This window comes from Ischnura elegans, chromosome 7, assembly GCF_921293095.1.
Source record: "Ischnura elegans chromosome 7, ioIscEleg1.1, whole genome shotgun sequence".
In the NCBI taxonomy this organism is placed as follows: Eukaryota; Metazoa; Arthropoda; class Insecta; order Odonata; family Coenagrionidae; genus Ischnura; species Ischnura elegans.
Genome location: NC_060252.1, coordinates 5,622,681 through 5,647,728, shown reverse-complemented (window position 1 = coordinate 5,647,728; position 25,048 = coordinate 5,622,681). Strand labels below are relative to the sequence as shown.

Sequence of the window (25,048 nt, the reverse complement as noted above, 5' to 3'; positions counted from 1 at the left end):
CCGCTGGCATCTTCATTTTTACCGGAATTTCCATTTTTCATGTGTGGTGGCGTCTATTTTCTTCCAATAACACTGCCAACTTTTTCAATTTTGCTCCTGTGATTTCTTACGTCGTCATACACCGTAGGATGATGTTGGGTCTAAAAAAGTTCGATTGGTTAGGTAAAGCATCATGAGGCATAATTGGTTTTTAGTTATTTGTTGTTTAATGTTCATGGTCTAAACGATTACTAATGCGTGAAGTTAACTCCTTGTCGAATCACTCGAGCAACGTCTTTGGAAGACCTTCCTCGGAACACAGGAAGTAGGGAAACGCTGGAGTGGGAGTAGCCTTGAAAGGGTTTTTGACCTTTCTTCGTTCTGCCATAGCGGACAGCGTTGAGTAGGGTCGAACGTCTCTGGTCAAGAACCGATAACAGGAAGTGGGCATCGTGTAGAACCTGACGGAATAGCTCAAGGACCATGGAATAGCTAATGAAGTCGGTCAAGGTATGCCATCTCCGCTTACTTTGTAATTATTACATTGAATTGATGCTTGCATTTATTTTGGTGGCATTTCGGTATCCAATCGTAACCTTCTCGAGGAGATTTCACCTCATATTTGTGAGAGGTCGTGCCATTCGTATCGTCCACTTCCTTTTTAGCGGAGCCCTTCGTTAGTCTTGTTAGCCCTATTTGTTTATTTACTGTCTCATATTAATCAACTTAGGACTGTTGTATATACGAGTAGGGGTTGCATCAGGTGCCGTTATTTTCTACGGGAAGAATCTTTTTGCAATCCACTTACGGAGTGTATTCCTACATTGCGCACGACCCCTTCTGAAAATTCTATGTTTGTTGGATTCTTTATTTGGCATTATCGTATTTAGCATGAAGGGTGCACATTATTAGTGTTTTCCCTTGCTAGTAGCTGCCCTCAGTAGTGCCACAAAGGGTTCGCGAACATGGCGTGAATTGACGGATTAGTCATGGTGTCCGTACCGTGAGGGGATAGTTATTATTTCTCTTAAACATTTCTTGTGTATTCAAGCTTGTCGTAAGTGGAAGTAAGGGTCGTGGAGGAAAAACTTCCCTCGGATCTGCGGTGGAGCAATATGGCGGAATTCAATCCGAAGATGGCTGCTCTCTCTCGTGGTTCAATTTTGTAGCTTCGTTATTCAATGATGTTTTCTTTAATGTTCATCTTAAATAGTTGGTGGAACTAGGTGGTCAGAATATTGTTTATATCCTCACCTATGTTTATGGCCTACTTGAAACCATTCAGAATTCCTGTATTTTGAGTGGTGCGATTAGGCCGAAATTAATACCTTTGCCTCGGCGTTCCTGGGGAAAATTTTTTTTCCTAACCGTCCAGTGCAAAGGAACACATTCATTTTGTCTCTTAAAATCTTTTGAAGTGCCGCGTTGTTAAATGTGTTGTTATTACAACATTGGTATGTTTTCGTTTCAGCTCCCCGTGCCCATTCCTGAGATATAATTATTTATCGTTTGGGGGCCGACCAACAAGCAACGACGGACGGGCAGAGAGGACAGGGGGGTGCTTCTCGTATCGCGGGAGGAAGGTAAACAGTTATTTTTTATTTGTGATGAGTTTCCAGATATCTGATAGTGTGCGAAATTGCCGTTTTTTAACGACCGAAGTTGTTAATCAGTTTCAGTCGTCATCGGCAATTAGCTAGAAATGTCATGTATTCGTTGCCATAAATAACCAGGTGTAATTTTCTATACGTCTAGGGACGATCCCCGTTCCCTGTCCACAAGCAAGCGCAGATGGATACCTCCTTCTACTGTTAGACGAGATGCACTTTCCCAAGAAGATCAGAATGACCTCGTTTTTCGCCAGGTAACGTAGAATTCCTTTCGGTCTTCACTCTGAAGGTGGTGGTAAGGTATCGTTAAGTCTCAGCAGCGATTTCCTTTCCATCAGTGAGGTTGTGGTTTTATCGATTTTTCCTCTTTTAGGTGCGGGGAATTCTCAACAAACTTACCCCAGAAAATTTTCAGAAGCTGAGTAATGACCTAGTACAACATGCAGGACTAAATTCTAGCACTATTCTTAAAGGAGTCATTTTGCTGGTATGTTGAATGTAACTAATATTTTATGCGGCGAAGTTCTTGGAGCCATACTATTTTTGCTAGAGGTGTGATTTTAAATATTTCTTCTTGCATAGATTTTCGAAAAAGCCCTCGATGAGCCGAAGTATAGTTCTATGTATGCACGGCTGTGCAAACGGCTAGCAGAGGAAGCTCCTAACCTTGAGACACCCAATGGTAAATGCAGTTTCAAAGACGTTCTATTAAACAAGTGTCAAGATGAATTTGAAAGACGGTAAGTGTTTAATAAAGTGTGTAAATTTTTATTGAGGTCTTATAGTATGTTTTGCTAACCTTGTGAGTAATTGTTCTGAAATTTCCTTGTAGCTCTGATGCATCAAGACAGTTTGACCAAAGAGAGACCCCACTCACACCCGAGGAGGAGGAGCGGAGGCAAATTGCCAAGAAGAAGATGCTTGGGAACATCAAGGTATTGTACCTCACTACTTCAAGTTGTGGCTTGTGATTTTAGAGGTGTTTGCTGGATTAAGGCTTTGTTTAATTCTAGAGGCTGATTTTGGTTTAATTCTCTGCTAAGTCATGTGGACATTTAATATTCTCCCATTCCTGCATAATCTCACATGTATTATTTGTGTGATCAGAAGTGTTGACTGTCCTTAGGGACCTTGGATACTGTGCTGTTAGTCATTAACATAATATCCTGTGAGCCACCATAAGGATTATTGGCAGGGGGTGAATAATTATGAACTTGAAGCATGCAATTCTCTTCGTGCAGATTTCATGGTTATCAAGATAAAAGAAAAAAAATTTACGTGCCAATGAAGCACCTGTCGTGTGTGTCGTGGTGCCCAGTCAATTTTCAGTGGCTTCCGTTTCGGGGAAGCTGCACGTCATGGTAACAGGCTTGGAAAACAGCAAAAAAAATTGCTGCAGGTGATGTTCTTCCCCTTCCTCCGGAAACATTTGTCCTTGATAATTACCTATCCCTGTTCCTTATGTTGTTAACTGAAACTCCACAGCTTTTCGAATTTATTTTCATGCATACATTTTACTTAATGTTAAATAAGGTTAAAATTACATGCCTTTAATTACATCAATGTCCCATAAAGGTAAATTTCATTATCAAATATCCTGGTAAGCTATGGTAGTAGTCTCCAAAGTCGAGAAATTTCTGCTTTATCTAGGAGTGTCCACTCTTCTATGTTGCAGTGATTTATAGTGTTAAGTAAGACTTTATGTATAGTGTTACATGTTAATATTGATTGTTATTTAAAGAGGAATTTGCAAATGTGTGTGCAGTTTTTTGTGACTAATTCCATAGAAGTTAGCCTGCAAAACTGAAGGTCTTGGTTTTGAGTCCCTCCTGGGTAGGTGGTCCGTAAAGATAGGTTCAATAAAATCATTTCAAGAGTGACAGTGAAAAATGAAAGCCCTTCACTATTAGTTTGCAATGTTGGGTAAGGGAAAGATTTGGTGGGGTGTTGTAGCAGGAGGAGAGGAGGATTTTTCTTTGCTGCATGTATGACTGTGTGGTGGTTGAGAAGGGTATAGGGAGGTTGCTGTACAGGGATACTTATTGAGAAAGGGACACACTTGCCATTTGGGTGGGACTGAAGTTGGATTTTATTCACTCATTTTCAGCCATTCAGTAATAGCTGTCTATTGTATTGTGTCAAAGCTTTTGCCAGTGTAATTTGGCGTTATGTCAGTAATTCACACAATCATTCATGGTTTCCTACAGATTTTCCTTTGTGATAGCTATGGCACATCTGAGTAGCCAGTTACAAGCAGTTGTAACTGGTTGATAATTTTGTCTCGAGAATTCATTTGGAGCCAGGAAATATTACTAAGTTTGTTTTTTTCCTAACTTGGAAATTTTGATGGTGATGGTATTTGGGCATGAATAGGTGGTGTATTAAGCAACTTTTCTAAGTGTGATTAGGTTTTTCTTGTCAACCTTTGTCATGTAGTTGATTTTTATTATTTATGTGCTGATTTCTCCTGCTTTTGCTGGGATTTTGAGCTTTGATTCATAGGGATTAGGAAACTTCCAGAGTTTAACACGAAGAGAAACAGAATAATATGCATTTTGCATCACCGTGATTGCATCCTTAATCCTCGTGGAAATGTAAGGGGTTCCTAAGCTCACATTTTATGATGACATTCAGAAAATATAGCCAGGGAGTTAAATTTTTGGAGAGTTGTCTCAGTACTAAACTTACTTAAGTATGCATTATAAATTTTCTTCATTCATATTTATCTTTTTAATATCATTTAGATACCTGAAAATTAAAAGCTATTTGTGACTTATGTACCATATGGTTTTAATATTGTTAATAAGTAGGAGGTTAGTGGGGGTATTCATTTGTATGAAAGTCTAAATTTGTGAATGCATTCAGATTGGATATGTAAGATTCACCCGGTTATTTTCACATTTTAGCCTATCATTTTAGCTAAGTGATGCATTAGTCTTGTGTGACTTTTATTTCTCTTGACTTTTTACTTATTTACATGTCAATTCTCTCTAGAACTTCAATAATCCCAACTATATTTTGGTTAAAACTTAATTCAGCTTGGAAAAATGATGCTCTCTGCTGTGTGGATAGCCCAAGGTCCACACTTCCCTTGATCATTATAGGATGTGCCCAAAGTATTGTTTATCGGTGATAAGGATGCTTACAGAGTAGATTTTTGACAGCTTACTAAGTTTTTCCAATACAATAATGAATCCTTCTCCTGAATGAATGCTGGACAGGAAGAAAAGAAAATCTTCAACTTAGCTCAGTAGCACTCAGTAAGAGCAAAATTGGGCTCAATGATTCTACGGTTGAACACCCTGAATCTGGTACAGTTGGGTCTTTCGTGATTCTGGATTTGGGATTTTGCCAGGTTTCAGGTGCTGTGGCAGTAAAATTTAAGGTTCTGCAATGTTTTATCAGGGAATTTGTTAGGTTACAACACAATTTTGAGGGTGAAAATGTCAGTTATGATAAATAGGAAAGTAATTGTTTCTAAATTTACGAAGGCTTATTCAATCCTTTGTTAGTATTGAAGAATGGCCGAGTGAAAAAACTGCACTTGTGTATATTAATATATCCCCGAATGATGACTATGAAAAATAATTAGTGAAAAAATGAACTAAGTAAAACATTTTTAATGCATAATCACTTGGCGTCCATACCTATATGCTGTGTATAATATGATTTGATGAACTGTCTGCCATCTTTGTCGTTAACTCCATCAGCACGTGTCACCTTCAGCAGCTTTCATCATTATGTGGATACCCATTGATTCTGTAGGAGCTACTGATGAAGGAAAATTCTTGTCGAAGGAAAATGGGTGTCTTTTCACAGGGCACAGCATACAAAATAGACATCCCCCCATTTCTACTGCTCCATCTTCCATTTCCAATATCTGTGATGGGAGACCTTTTGGCAGTGACACCATATGCAATGCATTGCTGTCTCTTCAATTTTGTTGCACAGATCTTTGGTGGACAGTACTTTATTGCAATCCTACAATCATTTTTACCAGGAGTAATAAAGACCTTATTCAAGAAGTCGTCCGATAGTCATGTCAGTCTTATGTTTGTTTATTGCATGCATCTGGGCAATTTGAGTCATGTGTGCATCATGTTGGCAGTGCATGTTGTGGAGTCAGACTTGGCAATAAAGTGTCACGGAAGTTATTGTGCACCTATAGTCAGTAAATACTAGAGGGAGAAATGTTGTTAGCAGAAGTAAACAGTTAAGAAAGGTGAAAGCAAAAACCAGTTATTCAGCAAAAATAGTTTCCTTAACGCTTAAAAGCTTAAGGAAGATATTGCTGTTTTAATGGGTGTTCTGTGGATAGGGAATTTTGGATTCTAAGTACTTTGGGTAAGAAGCTTCTTCTGCATTGTCTTTGCAATCAGAGGGGGAGAAATGGTGAATCATGCATCGAAGCAGTCTTCATTCAGGAAGGAAAGGATCAATAGATAAGCATCTTATGTAATGTTCTCATTGTTATGTAGGATTGTCATTTAATGCTCAAAATTGTACTAAAAATTTAATTTTGCGCAAGGCATAGTCATTTCTTCATTTATTCACTAAAAAATTCAATCCCCATTCATCAAGTCAGCAATACTAAGAAATAAGTATTTTATCAATAGCTTTTTGAAAAGGAGCCTGGACATTGTAGCTCCTGGAATTGGGCAAATGACCATATTGTTTCATGTAATTTAAAGGGAATGTAACAAGTGAAATACCATGAATGTGATTTGTTGGAATCTGATTTACCCACATCATATCTGTTAGAGACTGGAAAATTGAGTGGATTTGATATAAAAATAGGCTACAGAAATGTTTAAGACTGATGGGAGACTGATGCCATCGCATTATACTAAAACAGCTTTTAGAATTTGTCAGTGCTTTAAAGAGAAAATTATCATGGGACACTTACTTGGTAATTAATTTCCTGGCTATTTATTAAATTGGAGCCCTCGATGATGATTTTTGTGTATAATTTGGGACAGTTAAATGACAAAGTAATATGTCACTGGGTGGAGCAATTTGTGGGGGCAAAATTTGTCTTTCCCCTTCAATGACATACTCCTCAATTGGTGTAGCTTTTAAGGAAGTAGACAGTAAGCTTGATCATATATAACTCTTAGCTTTGTACAAGAATTATTACATTTTTGATATGTTGTGTGGAAAAATTCTTATAAGTGACCTGAAGCATATGATTTACTAACCTGTGCTTACGATTCAAATTGTGGACACACATGCTGTAGTGTACTCCATGCATAAACATTTTCTGGCTTAATAGCAACGTATGACATTTAACTGGCAAATTTCACAGTCATTGATGAAAAGAACGTTTTTACTTAAAACTTATTAATTTAAATAGACCCTAACTTGTGATTTCATATGCTCCATATTAGTCACTCTTTCTGTGCTGTTAATCTCATTATAAATAATCCAATGGTTACATATACAGGGATTTGTTTGGAGTTATTCCAAGGACTTGTTTACCATAATCACACTATTTCGGACGGGGTACTAAACGTTCCTTAATATTTTGTTAGATGTGGTCGAAATTATGATAGGCCATAGCATTATTCTATGCTTTTTAATCCCTGTCCGAGTAACCGCAGGGTGCATGTGTGCATCAATCTCCAATCTTCACAGTGACTAATTACAAGATTAATCTAAAAAATATACTGTGGGACAGGGGTTAACTCTTAATTGTTTTTTAAGGGGAGAAATCCTATAGTTCTGCTAATTCTCACTCCATTCTCAGCTACTCTATCAAGGACTTCTCTTCCCCACCTCTTCCTTTCTTCACCATACTAACTCCCACCTCTGCATTTTTAATGACATCTCTTTTACCCTGCCCTTCCTATTCTTCTCCACCCCCTTAGCCTTCCTGTTTCTGTGGTTCTTTCCCCAGTGTTGTTCTTTGACAATTAAGACCAGAGACGACTTTCCACCCTTGTGTTTTCCTGTATCTTTGAAGTTGTGTGTTTTCTCACCATCTCCCCACTGTACGCTTGTTTCCCACCCCTTCCTCAAACTTGTCTAATCCACCCCATTCCTTCCGCTAAGGTATAAATCTCACGTTCTGATATACTACAGTGTCATACACCAGATGATGGCTCTGTGAGCTGAAACGTGTCATACGAATTAAATTAGTGTGGAAAAGTGCTACTACCTTTAATGGGGGAGAAATCTGTGGCTCGCCTATCTTCATCAGTTTACAACTTTGAGTAGGCTATAGTAGTTCGTGTCATTTTCAGGGAAGAGTGAGATCAATTAGTCTAATCAAGGTGATTTGGTTTTGACTCATTTGCCATGCCATGGGACCAATCATTTAGTTTAAAATAATGGTGGTGTTTGTTTGCAGTGTTATAATGAAAACAGTCGACCCACACAATGTAGAAGATATGAGAGACATAGGGTGTCAGGAACTGTTACTACAGATGAAACGGGGATGACAATTAGAGCATTGTATTATCGAGCATGTGTATATTTTCATAATTGTAACAATTCAATTCAATCTTTGGTGATACATTGTTTTTCTCACGTATTATAATTTTATGTTTTTTAATAGTAAGTTTGATATGGTATCACTTGTATTCTTGTTTTACCAAATCTTTGACGCTACTCAATTAATTTTCAGTTTATTGGAGAACTTGGAAAGCTGGAAATCCTACGGGAGAGTATCTTGCACGAGTGCTGTATGGCATTGCTGGACAAGAAAAAGAAAGGTGAGGTGAAGGACATGGCCGAAGATCTTGAATGCCTCTGTCAGATTATGAAGACCTGTGGCAAGATTCTGGAGTCAGAAAGGGGCAAGAGCTTGGTGAGCCAGTATTTTGCTCGTCTGAGCAAACTTGCTCAGAATCCAAGTCTGCCTACTCGCATTCGTTTTATGCTGCGTGACACCATTGAGCTGCGCATGAATGGCTGGATTCCCCGCAAGGCTACCAACATTGAGGGACCAATGCTCATCAATGAGGTGAATGCATGTTTGAAGTGTGTGGTAGTTTCTATGCATTGTGTGGTGGTGTTGTTTGCTTTAATGCGTGCTTTCCCCTTTGTTTGCAGATCCGTGATGATCACCGAGATCGAGGTGGCTACATGTCCAGCATGGGATCCCAAGGCCAACGAATGGGAGGTGGGGGGATGGGAGGACGTGATGGTATGGGGGGCGTGGGCCACCTGGGCGGTGGTGGCAACCATGTAGATCTGTTCTGCTATCCCATGAGTACTCGCCGTGAAGTTTGGGATGGCGGCCCAGTTAATCCTGGTGTTATCAACTTGGGACCTGGTTCTGGAATGGTCTCCTCTCAGGATTTCTATGGGTATGACAATTGGTGATCTGCACTCCCTCCTCGAATTGTCTGGTCCTAAGTGCCTCTCTTTACTCATGCTTATATCCTGGTTATTAGTGACAATTATTCCATGTTCAGTGAAAATTGATCATATTGTACCAAAGTCAACTTTTCTTTCTAGTTGATTCATTTTGTAAGCTATCTACATGTTAGTCAGATAAGGTATTGCAGTATTAACTATGCAATTATGTTTGCACGACACATGTCGTTGTTAAAGCAACATTTTCTGGAGTATCATGTGCAGCCAAGTTCTTCCTTTAATATATCCTGCTGCTATAGGAGAAGAGTATGGTGTGGTGGGAAAAATTGAGTAACCCTTGTAATTCAAGGACTTTTTGAGGGCTAACTGAGGGAAGGGTCAACATATAATTAAATCCATGTAATTCCTGTAAACCTAGGACATTGTTACATAAATTGTCTCGTTAGTTGCAAACAACCTGCTATGGTCGATAGGATGTACTTTGTCAGACCGTATTATCTTTGCTGGAACCTGACCTGAAACTGCTGGTATTTCATATTTTCCTAGGTAATTTAGTTTTCCCCCCATCAATTGTCATTTGGAGCTTTCTGTAGCTTTGCTTCTAGGTTCATATTGCTCCTCATTATAACAGAAATGCATTTATATGCTAATGGCTTCAGGTTATTGACCACCCATGATATTTACATGAAAAACCTATTTTGCTGGGAATATACTACATAAATTGGAAAAATATTTGCTTTAAATGTACTTTTGCCTTAAAGTGATAATTTAATGAGTACTAAAAGAAAATGTCATTACATCACTTTAGGTATCAATGCTATTTCTACATTTGTTGTGATTGTAGTTAAGTGCTGGTCTCTTTTTCGTGGAACAGGGGATACGCTTGAAAAAAAGTGTGCTTTTTTATCATGAAATTCTGTATTCATGTTGAGTAATAGAGGATAATGATGGGCTGGTGTAAGACTAAAACAATGTTTATTTCAAATAAATGAGTGTCCAAGCTTTTGAGGAAACATGCCATTGTTACGGAGGTCAAAACTGCAAAGAGAATGTTCATTAATGAATAATGTTTTTCAATTATGCATTTGAGCTTCTTCATCCATCATCATTACTTGTTCATTTTTACTCATCTGGTATTAAGCTGTATCTTCTGCCATTCAACATGATGATTTGCTATATTTCATTCGCGGTTTCCACCGGAGAGTTTCTCAGTGATGGCAATGAAATGTCTGATTTCCTCCTCCACTGCAAAGTTAGGTTGTTGTATTGGAATGCATAAGGGTGAAATATGGTGTTGTTTCTTTCAAGGTATGGAAATGGCTTCCAATCATCATATCGTCGTGGCCAGCAGTTTGGTGGCCCTCCTAATTATGGATCTGGTCGACAGGGATTCTCTAACCATAATAAGCAAAACCAGAACCAGCAGCAAGGTTTTAACAACAGTGAGTATATACATTTAATGTGACTGCATTTGTATCCCTAATACACATACAGGCGGTCCTCGACTTGCGTACACTTTTGCGTTCCAAATTGACACCTTTTACTTGACTTTCGTACGCCAAATTTGGACTGTGGGGCGATTGTCTGTAATTTTTTGACATTTCCGCGGTGTTTTCTGCGCATCCCAACATTCAACTGTTTCAAATGGCAGTATATGCGAACAATACGAATGTATACAATCAAGGGAATTGTTGTATGTTGACTTTAATATAGGTGATTTATTTGAGAGATACAGTGCCTGCTATAGGCTCCTTCAACAAAAGAAGGAAGCTGTAGTTAAGCCTTCATTGGAGAGATTTTCAAAACAGTTGTCTAGACATCATCAAACAGCTTTCAATAAAGCTAGTAAGTTCTTCTTTCTAATTGTGTTTTTCCATTTAATGCTATTTTATTAATGTATGCCTTAAGGAATGCTATTGCGCGAAATATCTGAATTCTGTTTGTCTTTTGTCTTTCTTTTAATAACATGGGAAATATACGATCCCAAGATATGGTGTGACGAGCTTTCACCCGCCGAGGAATTTTGATGTAAAAATTAAAAGGTATCCAGAGTGAGGGTTCAACAATTAAGTTTTGTTATGCTTCTTGATATGTCTTCTTACTTATAGTGGACATAGTAAGTGGAATGTAAACTTAAACACCAAGAGGGAGTTTCACGCGGTACCCAACAGAGTTGTTGTTTTTTAAAACTTTTACTTACATTTTCTGCATATTTTCCAAAGCAATTACATGATGTGAGGAATTTTACTAACGTATTATTAAACATTAGTTAATCAAGCATTTTTGAGTTCATTAGATCTTAAGCATCGTCTGCTCCCACTGCATTGGTCAAGCAATTGACGCATGTACCCCTCATATTGAGAAATGCCTTTAGATGCATCATGGTTGTAGAAAGAGAAGTGTGGGATGAAAGTAAGGAGGTTTATGGCTGGTAATACTAACACAACTTATGAAATCAAAAGTTAAGAAGTATGAGGAAACGACTTGCAGGTTGCATCATGACAAGTTAATGCGCATGCTACCCAGGAAAGCATCACTATTTAAAACGTACATACGTTTACGTGTAAAACGTAAATGGAGCGTAATAACAAAGTTCCATTTTATTTGCTTGTCCATTGCATGGGCAATCCTCTTAATGTGTTATTTGCCACAATGATGATAATTAATGTGATCATTCGCGGTTTCCACCAGATGATGTCCTACATCAATGATGGCTGTGATTGTCTGAGTGGCATCTGAATTCTTCTTGTCGGTAATTTACAGTACACTGTTCCGGTTGGCTTAGTCACTTGGACACAAATGTAGTATCTCATACTACCCACTTTCTCATGGATATTTTTAGTGGGATGAAGTGTTTCTTTTTCAGAGAGATTTGGTGATTTTAATACTTAGTCAAATTAGCCATATATTAAAGCCAAAATTTTAAAATCTTATTTCTTAATTTTTTCATGTTCCTCGTACAGGATCATTGACTTGTAATTCCCACTTCAATGTTTTCCTTTGAAACACAGTTTGCCTAATTTTTGTGCTAAAAGTTCTGGCTCTTGGATAGTGGGTGGTAATCCTTGGGCATTTTTATAATGCTTATAATTGAACAATGCCACAATCAACTGTTTCTCAGTATTTGCCTGGCACAATGCATTCAACATGGGTATTATTTAACATATTTATTATGAGCGAGTAACAAATTATTTCCTTGTATCTATGAACACAATAGTGTTATAACTAGCCTTTGAAAAGGAGATGCAGAATTCAAGTGTGGTTTTCATAACCAAAATATGATTGAACACTTCTCTTTCAGCTAATGAGGAAGCTTTAGTCTTAGAAAAAAATTCAAACAGTTGTTTGTGCACACAGGATATTCGGTGAACTTAAGAGGAATAGCTGGGAATATTTTATCAGCAATTCTTAGAGGTCCGTGAAAGTGGTTTTATTTTTTGCTAAAATTCGTTTTAAAACCATGTGATTTCGGTGTTATAGAAAATCTTGGCGGTGTTATTATAATGTTACATTTTTCCCGGTGTATAGGCGTTTTATTATTTTATGGTACTTGTTTCATTAATACCTATACTTTTATTAAGCATTTTACTTGACATTTAACAAAATTTCGATAGCACAAAATTTCTGATAAAACAACATGAAAGAAGTGGTTCAATTTATATTGGTTCAAGGTATACGAATGGTTCAAGTATGTAGTCTCAGCTAATACAATCAGCAAACGGCAAAATCCCCACTACCTTATATTTGTATACTTCGAGTTACATTAGACCCATACTCAAGGTATTCCTGCAACAAGTTATCCAATAATGCAGTCTAATGCGCCGCGGTGAGTCGCCGGAATTACTGCTCGGCATTGATGCGTATCGGGCGTGTGAGCTTGTATTTCCGCTCCTCCGCGGCCGCGCTAAATTTCTTTCCGCGCATTTTTAATTCATAATATCTAATTCTTCAGGTAAGAAAGAGGCAGTGATAAATTTAACGGCAAATTCTGGCGGATAAAGCACCACAGTGCGCTATATTACGCGGATGCGCGAGACTAAACGAGCCTATTGACCTGGGAATCGTAATGAGATAGAGCAAATGAACGTCGGCAGCGTTAAACAATGAAGGCTTATGTTTTAATAGATTACGACTCATTACATATGATTATTTCGCTAATCCACCTAAAATCGCAAATAACGCGAAATTTCGTGTTAAATAACCGATTTTTCGTTATTTTGTGTTATTTCGCGTTATTTCGCGATATCGCGTCTCGCGAAATTCACGGACCTCTAGCAATTCTCAATGAGTGGGGAGGTACTGCAGGTGTTCAGGCCAGTGAACCTGTTGAAGGATCCCTTTGTCAGTCTAGCAATTTCATATCTGTCAAATCATTTGCTTAAACAGCAAAAACTTGTATTATACATACACGTTTTTGCTATGCAGTTCTTTTTGCATGAGGTAATTTCATGGTATGACATGAAAACATTACATTTACTATTGTTGCATGTTATTTGTCTTGGTTTGTCGCTGTGTGATTGCATCGATTGTTGTCTTTCAGTGAGTGGCAAAAATGATTTGCCTCCCAGATTCAAGAATAAAATGATGTTGGCTGCTCAGCAGGGAAGTCACGCTAACCTTGAAGAAGTTTCCCTCAGACCAGCTGCCAATTTCAAGCCGAAGACTCCCAATTCTCTACCCAAGACTTCTCTTTCATTAGGTGGTGAGTTCTGATGTTTTCTATTTTTCTTGTGATTTCTGTAGGATTTAAGGGTCCTCATGCAGAATATATTTCATAGCGAATTCTGGGTATCTTATTTATATTTTTTTCATTCATTTGATTATTATTCATTATTCCATCAGTCTTGTAGATTTGAAGAAATGCTTGATTATTGACAGTTACCATTTTCTCATGCATAATTTAAAAATTTAAATTTCTTGGAGCCTTAATCATGATTTTTCATGATGGAATGGATTTCGCATAGGCAACCCTCAGAATGTGAAATTGGCCACAATGATGATAATTAATGTGATCATTCGCGGTTTCCACCAGATGGTGTCCTACACCAATGATGGCTATGATTGTCTGAGTGGCATCTGAATTGTTTCCAATGCAATTTGTGCTAACGTAGAAGCCTCATAAAGGTTGAAAATTATATTTTTTTTGTATTATTGTTAATTTTTTTTATTTTTCATGCAGTCACCGATACATGTAATCTATATGGGTTGATAAGGATTCCATCTCGTGTGTTTGTGTTAACTTTGGCATTTCTTTAATTAGAACCAATTGGTCTTATTTAAGTATTGTCACAGCAAGTGTCCAGTTAAAAACTTTCTTTTAATTTCTCTCTTATGTTTCCCAGCAGGCAGACAGCCAGCCTTAGAGCCTTTGCTGCCTCCAACGCAGCCTAGTTTGCTGGCACCCAAGCCACCTCCTCCAATTCTTCATGCCAAGGAGCAGCCCATTCTCATAAAGCAAGGCTCTTTGGACAAGAATAAGGGAGGGAAAAAGGATAAGGTATTATTCCACTCATGATTTTTATCTCTCTGCTTTATAAAATTATGATGAGAAATATTTTCAGCATTCGCGGTTTCCACCGGAAGTTTCCTAATGATGGCTTGTTGATGTCTGAATCATGTTATGCTAATCTGCCATTTCATAATTTCAAATTAGATTCTAACATTTTATTTTGTTTATAGGGGCCAAGTAAGGATGAAGTGTTGAAGAAGATTGACTCCATGTTAGACGATTTCCTCAATAACTCTAATATGGATGAAGCTGTGAATTCCTTCAAAGAGCAGAAAGTACCTGACCGGTTCATGTCTGCTGTGTTGACCTCCATGATGAACAAGACTTTGGAGAAGAGTGGTAAGTTTTTGACGCTATCAAGGTTTTTTTCATTCAGGGTAACACTCACTGCCCATTTTATGTAGTAGTGTGTGACCCTGTAATTATTTGGAACTTCGAAGTTTTTATAAACTTGCATCGTTGTTGGCTGTTATTTAAATATGCATTTAAAAAAGTCTTAAAGATAGTTGTCAAGCCCCAGGTGTAAGATCAAATTGGCCTCTGTGATGATACTTCTATGATCATTCGCGGTTTCCACCAGATGGTGTCCTACACCAATGATGGCTGTGATTGTGTCTGAGTGGCTTTTTCTCATTCTGTTACTTTGAAAGAAAATGGGCTATACAACACTAACATTTCTACCTGTAATGAAAGCTTCCAGAGTGTTAAATAAAGCTGTACACTGTGGAACTTTTGATATCTGATAATCAAAACTAACTAATGGAGGTATAATGTATACATATTGGTACGCATTAATTTGTGGGTCTTTGCAGATACTGATCGTGAATCAGTTAGCAGCCTCCTTTCTAAGCTCAAGAAAGAAGGCCTCTATACAACTACTCAGTTCATTGGAGCATTCAAGGAGTTGTTGGGCCAAATGGCTGACAAGGAGCGTGCCATTCCACGCATCTTCTCCTATGTTGCAGGTAGGTTCTCCTCTTGATTTACATAAGAATTTTTGTAATCCTTGATGTAGTTACAACTGGTACCATATTTCTCTGAATATAGTCTAATTTTGAGGCTTCAGTTTTGGGAAAAATATGAAAAAATGCTTTTGAAAATTTAACCCTCCCCCTTGATTAATTGCCCTCCCCCTTTACTTTTACCATGGGCATTTTTGTAAAGAAAAGGGGGGACGATATTCAGATAAATACGGTATATGTTTGAACCTTGCAAGGGTAATTGTGTAAATGTTATTGGCCACAGTGATGATACCTCTGTGATCATTCGCGGTTTCCACCAGATGGCTTCCACCAATGACGGCATTGATTGTGTCTGAGTGGCCTTTCCGCATTCTGTTACATAATGAGCAGCATTGGGTAGTATGAACTCAGTAAATGAAATAAAAAAATGAAAAATTTTTTGGCAGCTTAGATGGATCATCAAATCAATCAAAAAAATCTTAGTTTATTTAAGAAATTATTAAATTATGTTCTTCAAAAAATATTAATTGTGGAATATATATTTTAAATATTAATAGATTATTTATTTTGTCTTGACTTATCTTGTATGAATTATATAATGTGGGAAGTTGAAACACTCAATTACTACAATGTATTTACGTTATATCACTTACGTATTTTTATTTTAAGGGTTTGCAGCAAATGCCATCATTGGAGAGATCATGTCCCTTGCTGAAGTGGCCGAATTGTGTGAGAATGGAGCACATTACCCCCTTTTTCTCCTGGTGCTACAGCAGTTGAATAAGACACAAGGAAAAGCTGAACTTACGAAGTTGTTCAATGACAGTAAGGTAATGGTCGTCTGAAATATTGAATTCTTAGTTCGGTTACCGTATTTTATATGTATAATTATTTATGGCCTGATGTGTAATTATTTATTTAGGTCAATCTCTTGAACATGCTGCCAGAAATTGATAAGACTAAAGAAAAGCTGGCGGATATTTTAGAAGATAAGGGACTTACTTTCCTCTTCCCACTTCTAAGAATCCAGGCTGAACTTTGGAAACAATTAAAGGTGAGTTTTTCGGGATTGGAAAAAACCATCAATGGTTAAAATAACTATGTAATTCAATCTCAGTAATTACTTATCAATTTTAGAAGTTCACCATTAATGTTATTGTCAATTGTGATGTTTCTTCAAAAAAGTATCCTGTATAGAGACCCCAAGATGAAGATCACATAGGCCACTGTGATGATACCTCAGTGATCATTCGCGGTTTCCACCAGATGGTGTGCTACACCAATGATGGCATGATTGTGTCTGAGTGGCTAAATCCCCATTATTTTGCTTTTATAGGAAAATGACCTGACTGGTCTAAACACATAATGTTGCACGATGTAATGTACGTTTTTTGGAGAAAATTGTTAACTTAGTAATTACATTTTTGAGCCGTGCATTGAGGTAGTATTTACTTAATTTTGTCACCTTTGAAGATCCTGAAGATACCTGTGGACTGAATCTTATGCTGTGACTGGGAAAGGAGATGGGCATTTGGTTTAAGTATCTAAGATATTGTGATTCCATGTACTTGTTTCTGTTGCCAGAGTTTCTTCAACACTGCTATGAAGTTAGTGAGAGGGAAGGTTTGTTAGGCATCCCATTAACTCATATACTTGGTTCAGAGCTATTAGAGAGTATGGCTGTGTAGAATTTAATACATTCTTCTTGTGCAGTGAATTTTTTGGTAGCTTTTGGACTTAAAATTATTCTTTTTTCGAATACACACTTGTCTTTCAAAGATAGATATTTTGTTTCTATGGAGGTTGTAAGGGTTGACTTCCCACAATTATTTGCCTTTTCAGCCTCTCAATGTGGCAGGAGGAATCTTTGTGTTATAGGGTGTATGCAGGGGGAAAGAGTGACTAAGTACAGTGGAAACGGTACCACACAGTGCCTGAATAAACCCTCGCTATGGCAAATTACCATCCTTCCGGGGGTAGAGCTAATAATGTCCATGAAACCTACTGTTAACATGTTTTTGAGCTGGATTGGTTTGTTAGCGGTAGTATATCCATTTAGAGAATTACAGTGGAACCTCGACCTATCGTTTTTCAAGGGGATGGACGAAAAAATGGTGAATGCAAGGAAACGATCAATGCAGGAATGTTTGACTGGGTTGCCTATATCCTAGGAAACACATGATTTTAGTGTGTAATTATGATATTCACGAAATCATTCTAACAAGATTTTAGCTGATCACAAGAGTTTCAGTACTTAATGGAAATACCTAGGGGACATTGTTGATTTGACTAACATTTTTTCAAATATCCTTAAGGAATAAGTCACGTAGCTAAAAAATGTTTGCACTCCATATTCGCATTTGCAGTGCTATTATGGATGTCTGATGTAAGAATTCTGATCCATCAAACGAATTTTCAAGTTCACGTATTTAATAGAGCAATGTGCATGTTATGCCTAAAACAACTGCTTTCGCTGGTGCAGTGATTGGTTGTGCGATGGATCACTAAGGCCGAAAATAGTCTATATGAAATGTTCATTTCTAATAAATATATTTTTAATATAATTGAGGCAATAGTATAAAGCGTGAAAAATGTTGTGTTAATCGACAGTGGCACCCACATCTGATCCTCGGCTTCATCAGACTTCTTGTTTTCACCAGGTAGCTCCCTCAACCCCTACCCCAACTGTCATGTGCTAGCGGAAAACCAGAGGCGTTCTCCAATATTCACGTGCTTCTTTCCCGGATTCTTTTCTTCATCTTCAATTATTTTCAGTCCATCTTTTAAAGTTCTCACTTGTTTCTTCATAAGGGCCATGGTCCGAAGATGAATAGAAATGAAACAAATATAATGAAACCTGACTTTATTATAACCACACAGAAAAACTGGCTTGTTGGAAGTCAACCCACCCTGGAAAGTATGGAACCACTTGTATGAGGTGAAGTTCAGAATTGATGCTATTGTGCATAGGGGTGGACGGGTCAAAATTTTAAGGTTCGGGTCTGGTATTTTTTTGACCCTCGGGTCGGGACGGGTCTCGGGTCAGGTCGTATCCAATAATTTTATCATAATTTTTTTCTTGAAGCAGAAATGTCAAAAAATATGTTTATGAAGGCCAATAAAAGGAAATAAAAATAAACAATCTATACCTAAAGGTAGATTAGTTTAAGTGTATTCACTCAAAACAGAAATGCAAATGCATATCTGAAACAGACTACTACAAAAATAACACAAATAAATACAATACTAAGTTGGATAATGCCACACTCACGTCATTCTAAGGACGTCTGGCAATAAAAATTGTAAAGCAAGGTCTTAACTATACAATTCTCTTGAGGGTGCGGGGACATGGGAAGGAGAACGTTCTAGAAGGGTTCAGGGTGCACTTGGGATTCGTTGGGAGAGTAAACTGGAAGAAAGGGCAAAGAAAGTCGGATATTCAGGAATATGGTTCCTATTTGCTAAAAAAAAGTCTGTACCCCAATGTACACCGCATGGTTCTGATTGGTTTTATGGCCATAAATCTCTGTAAAGGCCAATCTTAACTGCCACACACACTACTCCACCCATTTCCGCTCTCTTCCCCGCACCGTAACCTTGCAAATATTCCTTGCTCTCTCCTTTCTCTTCCAGTTTGTTCACCCAGGGCACTCCAATTGCACCAAGAACCCCACAGAGCGTTCTCTCCATTAATTCGAAGAAATCCTTTCAATTACAACTGCAGCACATCAGGTTTCTTTCCAGACCTGTTAAAACGACTGGACTATGACGTTAAAACCGGCCGAGACAATTAAAAACTGGAAGATTGATAAACGTGGGTTTATTTAAGTAATTTTAGCAGTGATCATGATTGGCTGATTGAAGTAATGGGTTAAATAATCTTCCAGTAAGTCGACGTGTGGACAGTAATTTGGTTTCGTTTTTTATGCTTTCCGTATGGAAAATTAAATACACCGAACCCTTCTGGAGTTTTATAAACAAGGGAAGTGGAACGCATTTGGGCAGGGGTAACATCAAGAGTTGTTATATGAACCGGTAGATGGAAGGAAAATACTCGTTCCGTATTCTAGACTTCGCAGATAGCCGCTTAAAATAGGCAAAAATGGAAAGCATGGCTATTTTTATAAACTTATCCTCACATATATAATTTTAATGAACTTAAAAATAAAGCTGTTAATATTGATTCCACTCAAGCCAAAAACAATCCTTTTAAATCTATGTTAAACATTTCTAAGATATCAGCTGCTGAGATAAAGTCTTAGTCGCATTGACAACAGCATTGGCATCTGCAACGGCCTTTTAAGAACAGGTCGGGAGTCTCCTTCATCTATGTCTCCATAAACTAAAAGAATGATATAAATATCATCATTTACCTTCACAAACCTTAATGAGGTTAGGCTTTAAAAACTTTTCAGCCTAACCTGGTGCCTAGCCGAGAAGTTTTATTCGTTACCGCAGGTGCTAAAATGGATAAGAAATGGAATATATGCCGTATCCCATTTGTCAAGTTATTATCGATCGGAAAGAAATAATATTTCAGCCCAATAACGCATATATAATGTTCAGCTGAAAATATGGAAGTCAATACCAATCACCCGTGAATATTTCTTTATAGTCCCTACTATTTCATAGTTCAGTGACGGAGTCAGACTGAAATGTAATTGGGCCGGCAGTCGTCACGACTGCCTGTCGCCACTCCTCGCTACTGCGTAGATATTAGAAACTACTTTCTGCCTTTAGCGCCCTTAATTGATGCTAGCCTTCTAATGTCAGCTAGTTCTGATTATTGCATTCTAATATAAAATAATGTCTAACTTTTACGTTACTTAGGTTTTCTTAAGATCGCCGTTTACAAAGGAAATATTCGCTGGCTTGTATTTTACGACTTTTTATGCCATAAAATGTATGAAATATGTTATATTTTGAGAGCGCTGTCACAAATGATGGCCATAATCAATTAAAAATGTTGCTGGGGACAATAGAAGTTATAAAAAAGAAAAGTGAAATATTTTTCGCGATGGATAAAATTCTCGCGATTTTCGACCCGACCCGATTTTGACCCGAGATTTGAAATGGCCCGACCCGAAGTTCGGGTCAGGACGATGACCCGACCCGAAAATTTCGGGGCCCCGTCGACCCCTAATTGTGCACTGCGTATGCAGAGCCAATGGCAGAGGGATATGACGTGATAACATGAAACATGAGCATATGACTGCACCATGAAACTTTTGTCCTAAAGAGAAGGCAACTCGCCCACTCATTTCTAAGTTCTGTAGCAGAGACTAATATTATAACTTTTAAATTGTAACCTGATATCCTGTTATTGGAAAAAATGCTGCATGAACTGCCGAGAAGCTCGGCTGCGAGGATATCGAGTTTCACTAGAAAGCTAAGTCTTCATTGTATTTTTTAATCAATTTCCTTTTCTTATAATTCTTGAATAAAGTCAGAAATAAGTAATTTTTGGTCTCATTCTTTTCTGAATTGCGTGCATATTACTAATATTTCAATCAAATAGAAGTATAATACCAATTGTCGCAAGTCATTGTTAGACACTTTATGGGCTAATAGGTGACTCGAGCAGCAGTTGACCTCCAGAAATGGGGAACTATGAGGTGGGTAGGCGAACTGCCAGGGGCCTGTGGAGAAGAGCCAGTAACCTCTACCTGTGTTTCCGTACTCCAGAGGAGGTGCACTCCTGCCCGATTGGAGACCTTTTCTGTAAGGCATATAGGGACTTCAATATTATAAGCATTTACTCGTGGGTGAAATACCAGTTGCTGGTCATAAAATTTAGCAAGGGAAAATCGAGATCCTTACATAACAGGTATATCCAAGAGGCTTTTTCTCACCATTCCCAGTCAGCTTCTTATTTGAAGGCATGGAAATCATATGATACAGCTGGAGAAGTATTTCTGGTAAACCAAATTAAGATTCGAGTTATGTACTGCCGGTAGAAATTTTTTGCCCTTGCCTCCTTTTCTTTGGAAGCATAAATAGTCCGCAATTACTACATCAGTGAAGTGATAAACATTAATTGCTATGGAAAAAAATTCCTGTGAACAAACCGCAGACCTTTGTCTATGTGGGTGATTACTTTGACCTGGTAAGCATAGTAGTCTATGGAGTGGCTCATTCAAGAGGTTTGTGGTTTGATATCTGGGAAATTATTTCCTCTGGAAATTAATGTGAATTACAACACTGTGAACATGGCAAGATTGAAATATTCCACAATAGAAGTCTTAAGTGATTGACCTCAAGATTTTGGTAGCCTCATTGCTGAAATTAAACAATTTTCATTGATGGTGTCTCCTCATTGCATCAGCTGTTATGCTTCCATTATTCTATAATCATACCACAGTGATGAGTAATGCCACTCATCAGCATTCTTATAAACAAATTTGAGAATAAGCCTACGTTTTTGGATCCTCATGATTCATGCTCGGTCACAGGATTAATAGTTAGCTGTGGTAGACGATTTGTGTAAATGCCGACAAAACTGATTGGGCAATTAGATACCCCCTTCCATCACAATTTATGGCCATCCTCTGGCAGTGCAGTATGCTGGCTACCCAACAGCAATTGTTCCTTGTTCGATGGATTTTCCTTAATATTTCTTTTGTAGTTATCTTCTGTGAGCAACTTCAAAGGTAAATTGTTCACGTCTTCTGTGAGGTGCCAGAAAAAGTTTAGTGTTGCCTGTAGTAAGCAACCATTTGCTATTAATTCAAGCACAGTTTTTACATAATTCTTCTGCCAACTGTTAGAATAATTTTACTCAAAATAATTAACTCTTAAATCCAGAGGAAGGATATTGATTTGACCTTTTCCTTGTATATTAATTTTAGATTTATATTGCAGGCTAATCCGAATCCAAATGCATTCTACAAGTGGATCAAGGAGAATCTGGATCCCTCACATCACCAGGCTCCTGGATTCATTAATGCACTAGTGACTGTTCTTGTGAAGTACATTACTCAGGTGAGAAAGATGCAAGTGGTTGTCAAGGATTCATAAAGTTCCCTAAGAATGAAACTGGGCTGGGTCGCGGTTATATATTTAAATTAATTAATTGCATTTAAGAGCTGATTATTAATCAGTCATTCATCGGACAAATCAATCCCTGGTTCATGCATCCTCTCCCAATCACTTTCTCAGTATTCCTTCCTTCCAGATCCTATCCACTACAGGCAGTCCTCGACTCGAGTACACTCGACTTTCGTACAATTCACACTTTTGTTCGTTCCAAATTGACACCTTTAATGTATTTGACTTTCGTAGGAGAAATTCGGGCTTTCGAACATCTGTCTGTAATTTTTTAAAATTTCTGCAATGTTTATTGCTCATCCCAACATTCAACTGTTTCCTATGGCAGTATTTGTGGACAACACCAACGTTTACGATTGCGGGAGTTTGATTAATTTTAATCTAGGTGATTTTAATTTTAGAAATACACTGCCTGCTATAGGCTCCTTTATCAAGAGAAAGCTGTAGTTCAACCTTCATTGGAGAGATTTTTCAAAAAAGTTATTTAGACACCATGAAACAGCTTTGAAAAATATTAATAAATAAACTTGCTTCTTTCTGTTTGAGTGCCATTTAATTCATGTACGAAATGTACACCTTCAGCAATGCCATTTCACGAAATATCATCAGAATTCTGTTTATGTTTTTTATCTTTAGAATAGCATGCGAAAGATACCCGACTTTACGAAGAAATTTTTGAAATGTAGTGCAACTTTTTGATTACTTTTAGGTTTGAATTACTAGAAGCATGAATAGTTTTTAAAAATTCCCTTGTTTGAAGTCTCTGAATTTTCAGTAGTTGATTCTTGTAGATGAGTGTTTATAGTTTCCGTTATGTTCAAGAATTTAATTGGTACTTCACAAATACCAGGCTGGATTTGGAGATAGATGCTCCTTTTCCTTGCATAATTTTGCCTCCCTTCTAGTTTCCCATGCTTTAATACTTTTTATTGATACGAACTGCTTCGGTCTGTCAAACAATCCATGTTCATGCATTTAGCTTTCTTTATTTCTGCTATGTGACTCGTGTCATTTTACAGGAGACTACTCTCCCTGAAGGGGCTGAACCTGGGTGCTTACCTGACAAGGCTCTCCAGGAGAAGGAGAAATATCTTTTGGAGAAGTTCAACCCTGTTCTTCAGGCTTTCCTGCAAAACGAAATAAATCTGCAGGTTGTGGCAGTGTATGCCCTCCAAGTGTATTGCTATTCCAAGCAATTTCCCAAAGGTAGTGTTATGAGGCAGCTGCATAGGTTTTTTCTTTCTTTTGTTGCACTTCAATCATTTTGACATGAATTTTCTTACTTTTTTGTAGGAATGCTTCTGCGTTGGTTTGTCTACCTATATGACCTGGAAATAGTTGAAGAAGATGCCTTCATGAAATGGAAGGAGGACATCTCAGATGACTACCCAGGCAAGGGGAAGGCTCTATTCCAAGTAAGTCCTTGTGTGATGCCGGAGAGATTGCTAGCGTTCCTTTCTCCATTGACTCTAGTGCTAATTGCTGTGTCATCTTTCAGGTGCACACTTGGTTGACTTGGCTCTACGAGGCTGAAGCTGAGTCCGAGGAGGAGGATGAGGGCGATAGTTAATTCCTTGGTTGTTTGTGGCGTGGGAGCAGTATTAATTAAAATTTGGATGTGTGAGTGAAGAGGCAGCTGATCTGCGTTCTTCAGGATCCTTTTGATGAATAGCTTTCTGAAGTATTGGTGATAGTTGAAATTGCCAAACACTTCCGACATATGCCAAGTATGGAGGAGTCAAGGCGAACACCAACATTGTGTACTCCAGTGTCTTGTGTAATGTGTGATTTTATTCAAGAGTTGGCACTGCTAAGAAAGTGGTTACAATTTTTAAGCAATTTTATAGTGTAATTTTGGTAATGTTATCACAGTTGATGTACTGTGCACCTTTTTATGAAAATGCTGAAAAAAATAGGAAAATCGACGAAAATGTGGTGAAAAAATGGAAAAACTTTTTTATTTGCCATTTACACTCATACGAGTGGTGTTTATGTGTGTGTGACACTGGTGTAGATCTGTGCATGGCCCACTCACTATGGAAACTTGTGTAAGCAGACGAAGTCTCTTCCACTAGTTGCGCATCTTATCTGTGACAACTTACTTTACTGTTTTCTGTTTTTGTACGAGATTATCCATTATCCGTAAGGATGCATGGAATTTTCTAGATTTGTATGGCATTTGTTGCTGGCGTCAAGTGCCATCTCATTTATTTACTGTATCAGCAATTGTAAAAGGTTATTTGACCAGTAATTTGTAACTGGGTTAATATTTATTGCAGATGTAGTTGTGTGATACAATTTAAATAAGCTTGTGACTAGAATGCTGTCTAATGAATTTGTTTATTGGGAGTGGTAAATTTCAATTTTATATTATGTTTATATTCATATAGTAGCTTCTAGTGAGGAGCTATGATCTTATCAAGCAAGCCAGGTGCCCTGTTGAACCTTGTATGTAGTGTGATCATGTCCCTATCTATCAATTGGAAATAAAAATGTAATCTGTAAACTAAACCATGAGCGTCGTCATTTCTCTAGCGTACATTCAATCCCTTCACCAGTACGTAATAAACGTTCATGCGAGAGAAATTAATTGTGAACGATTTGAAGCAGATTGGCATTTC

The 25,048-nt window shown here is 37.8% G+C and overlaps 1 protein-coding gene across 2 annotated transcripts; it reads left to right on the top strand.

Annotated features, from left to right (window-relative positions):
* Positions 1 to 1,472: 1,472 nt before the first annotated feature.
* On the top strand, positions 1,473 to 24,938 carry LOC124162379 (eukaryotic translation initiation factor 4 gamma 2). Of its 2 annotated transcripts, XM_046538895.1 has the most exons (18): positions 1,473 to 1,562; positions 1,735 to 1,843; positions 1,963 to 2,076; positions 2,172 to 2,329; positions 2,422 to 2,524; positions 8,215 to 8,553; positions 8,643 to 8,899; positions 10,218 to 10,351; positions 13,450 to 13,611; positions 14,252 to 14,406; positions 14,589 to 14,757; positions 15,231 to 15,383; positions 16,050 to 16,210; positions 16,303 to 16,434; positions 22,242 to 22,361; positions 23,447 to 23,633; positions 23,721 to 23,842; positions 23,926 to 24,938. In XM_046538895.1, exons 4-18 carry the CDS (start codon positions 2,211 to 2,213, stop codon positions 23,995 to 23,997), a joined length of 2,385 nt encoding a protein of 794 aa, XP_046394851.1. In that variant the 5' UTR covers positions 1,473 to 1,562; positions 1,735 to 1,843; positions 1,963 to 2,076; positions 2,172 to 2,210; the 3' UTR covers positions 23,998 to 24,938. The 2 variants fall into 2 exon arrangements, with proteins under 2 accessions (XP_046394851.1, XP_046394850.1); XM_046538894.1 differs by lacking the exons at positions 1,473 to 1,562; positions 1,735 to 1,843 and having other exon boundaries at positions 1,991 to 2,076; positions 14,255 to 14,406.
* The last annotated feature ends 110 nt before the right edge of the window (positions 24,939 to 25,048 follow it).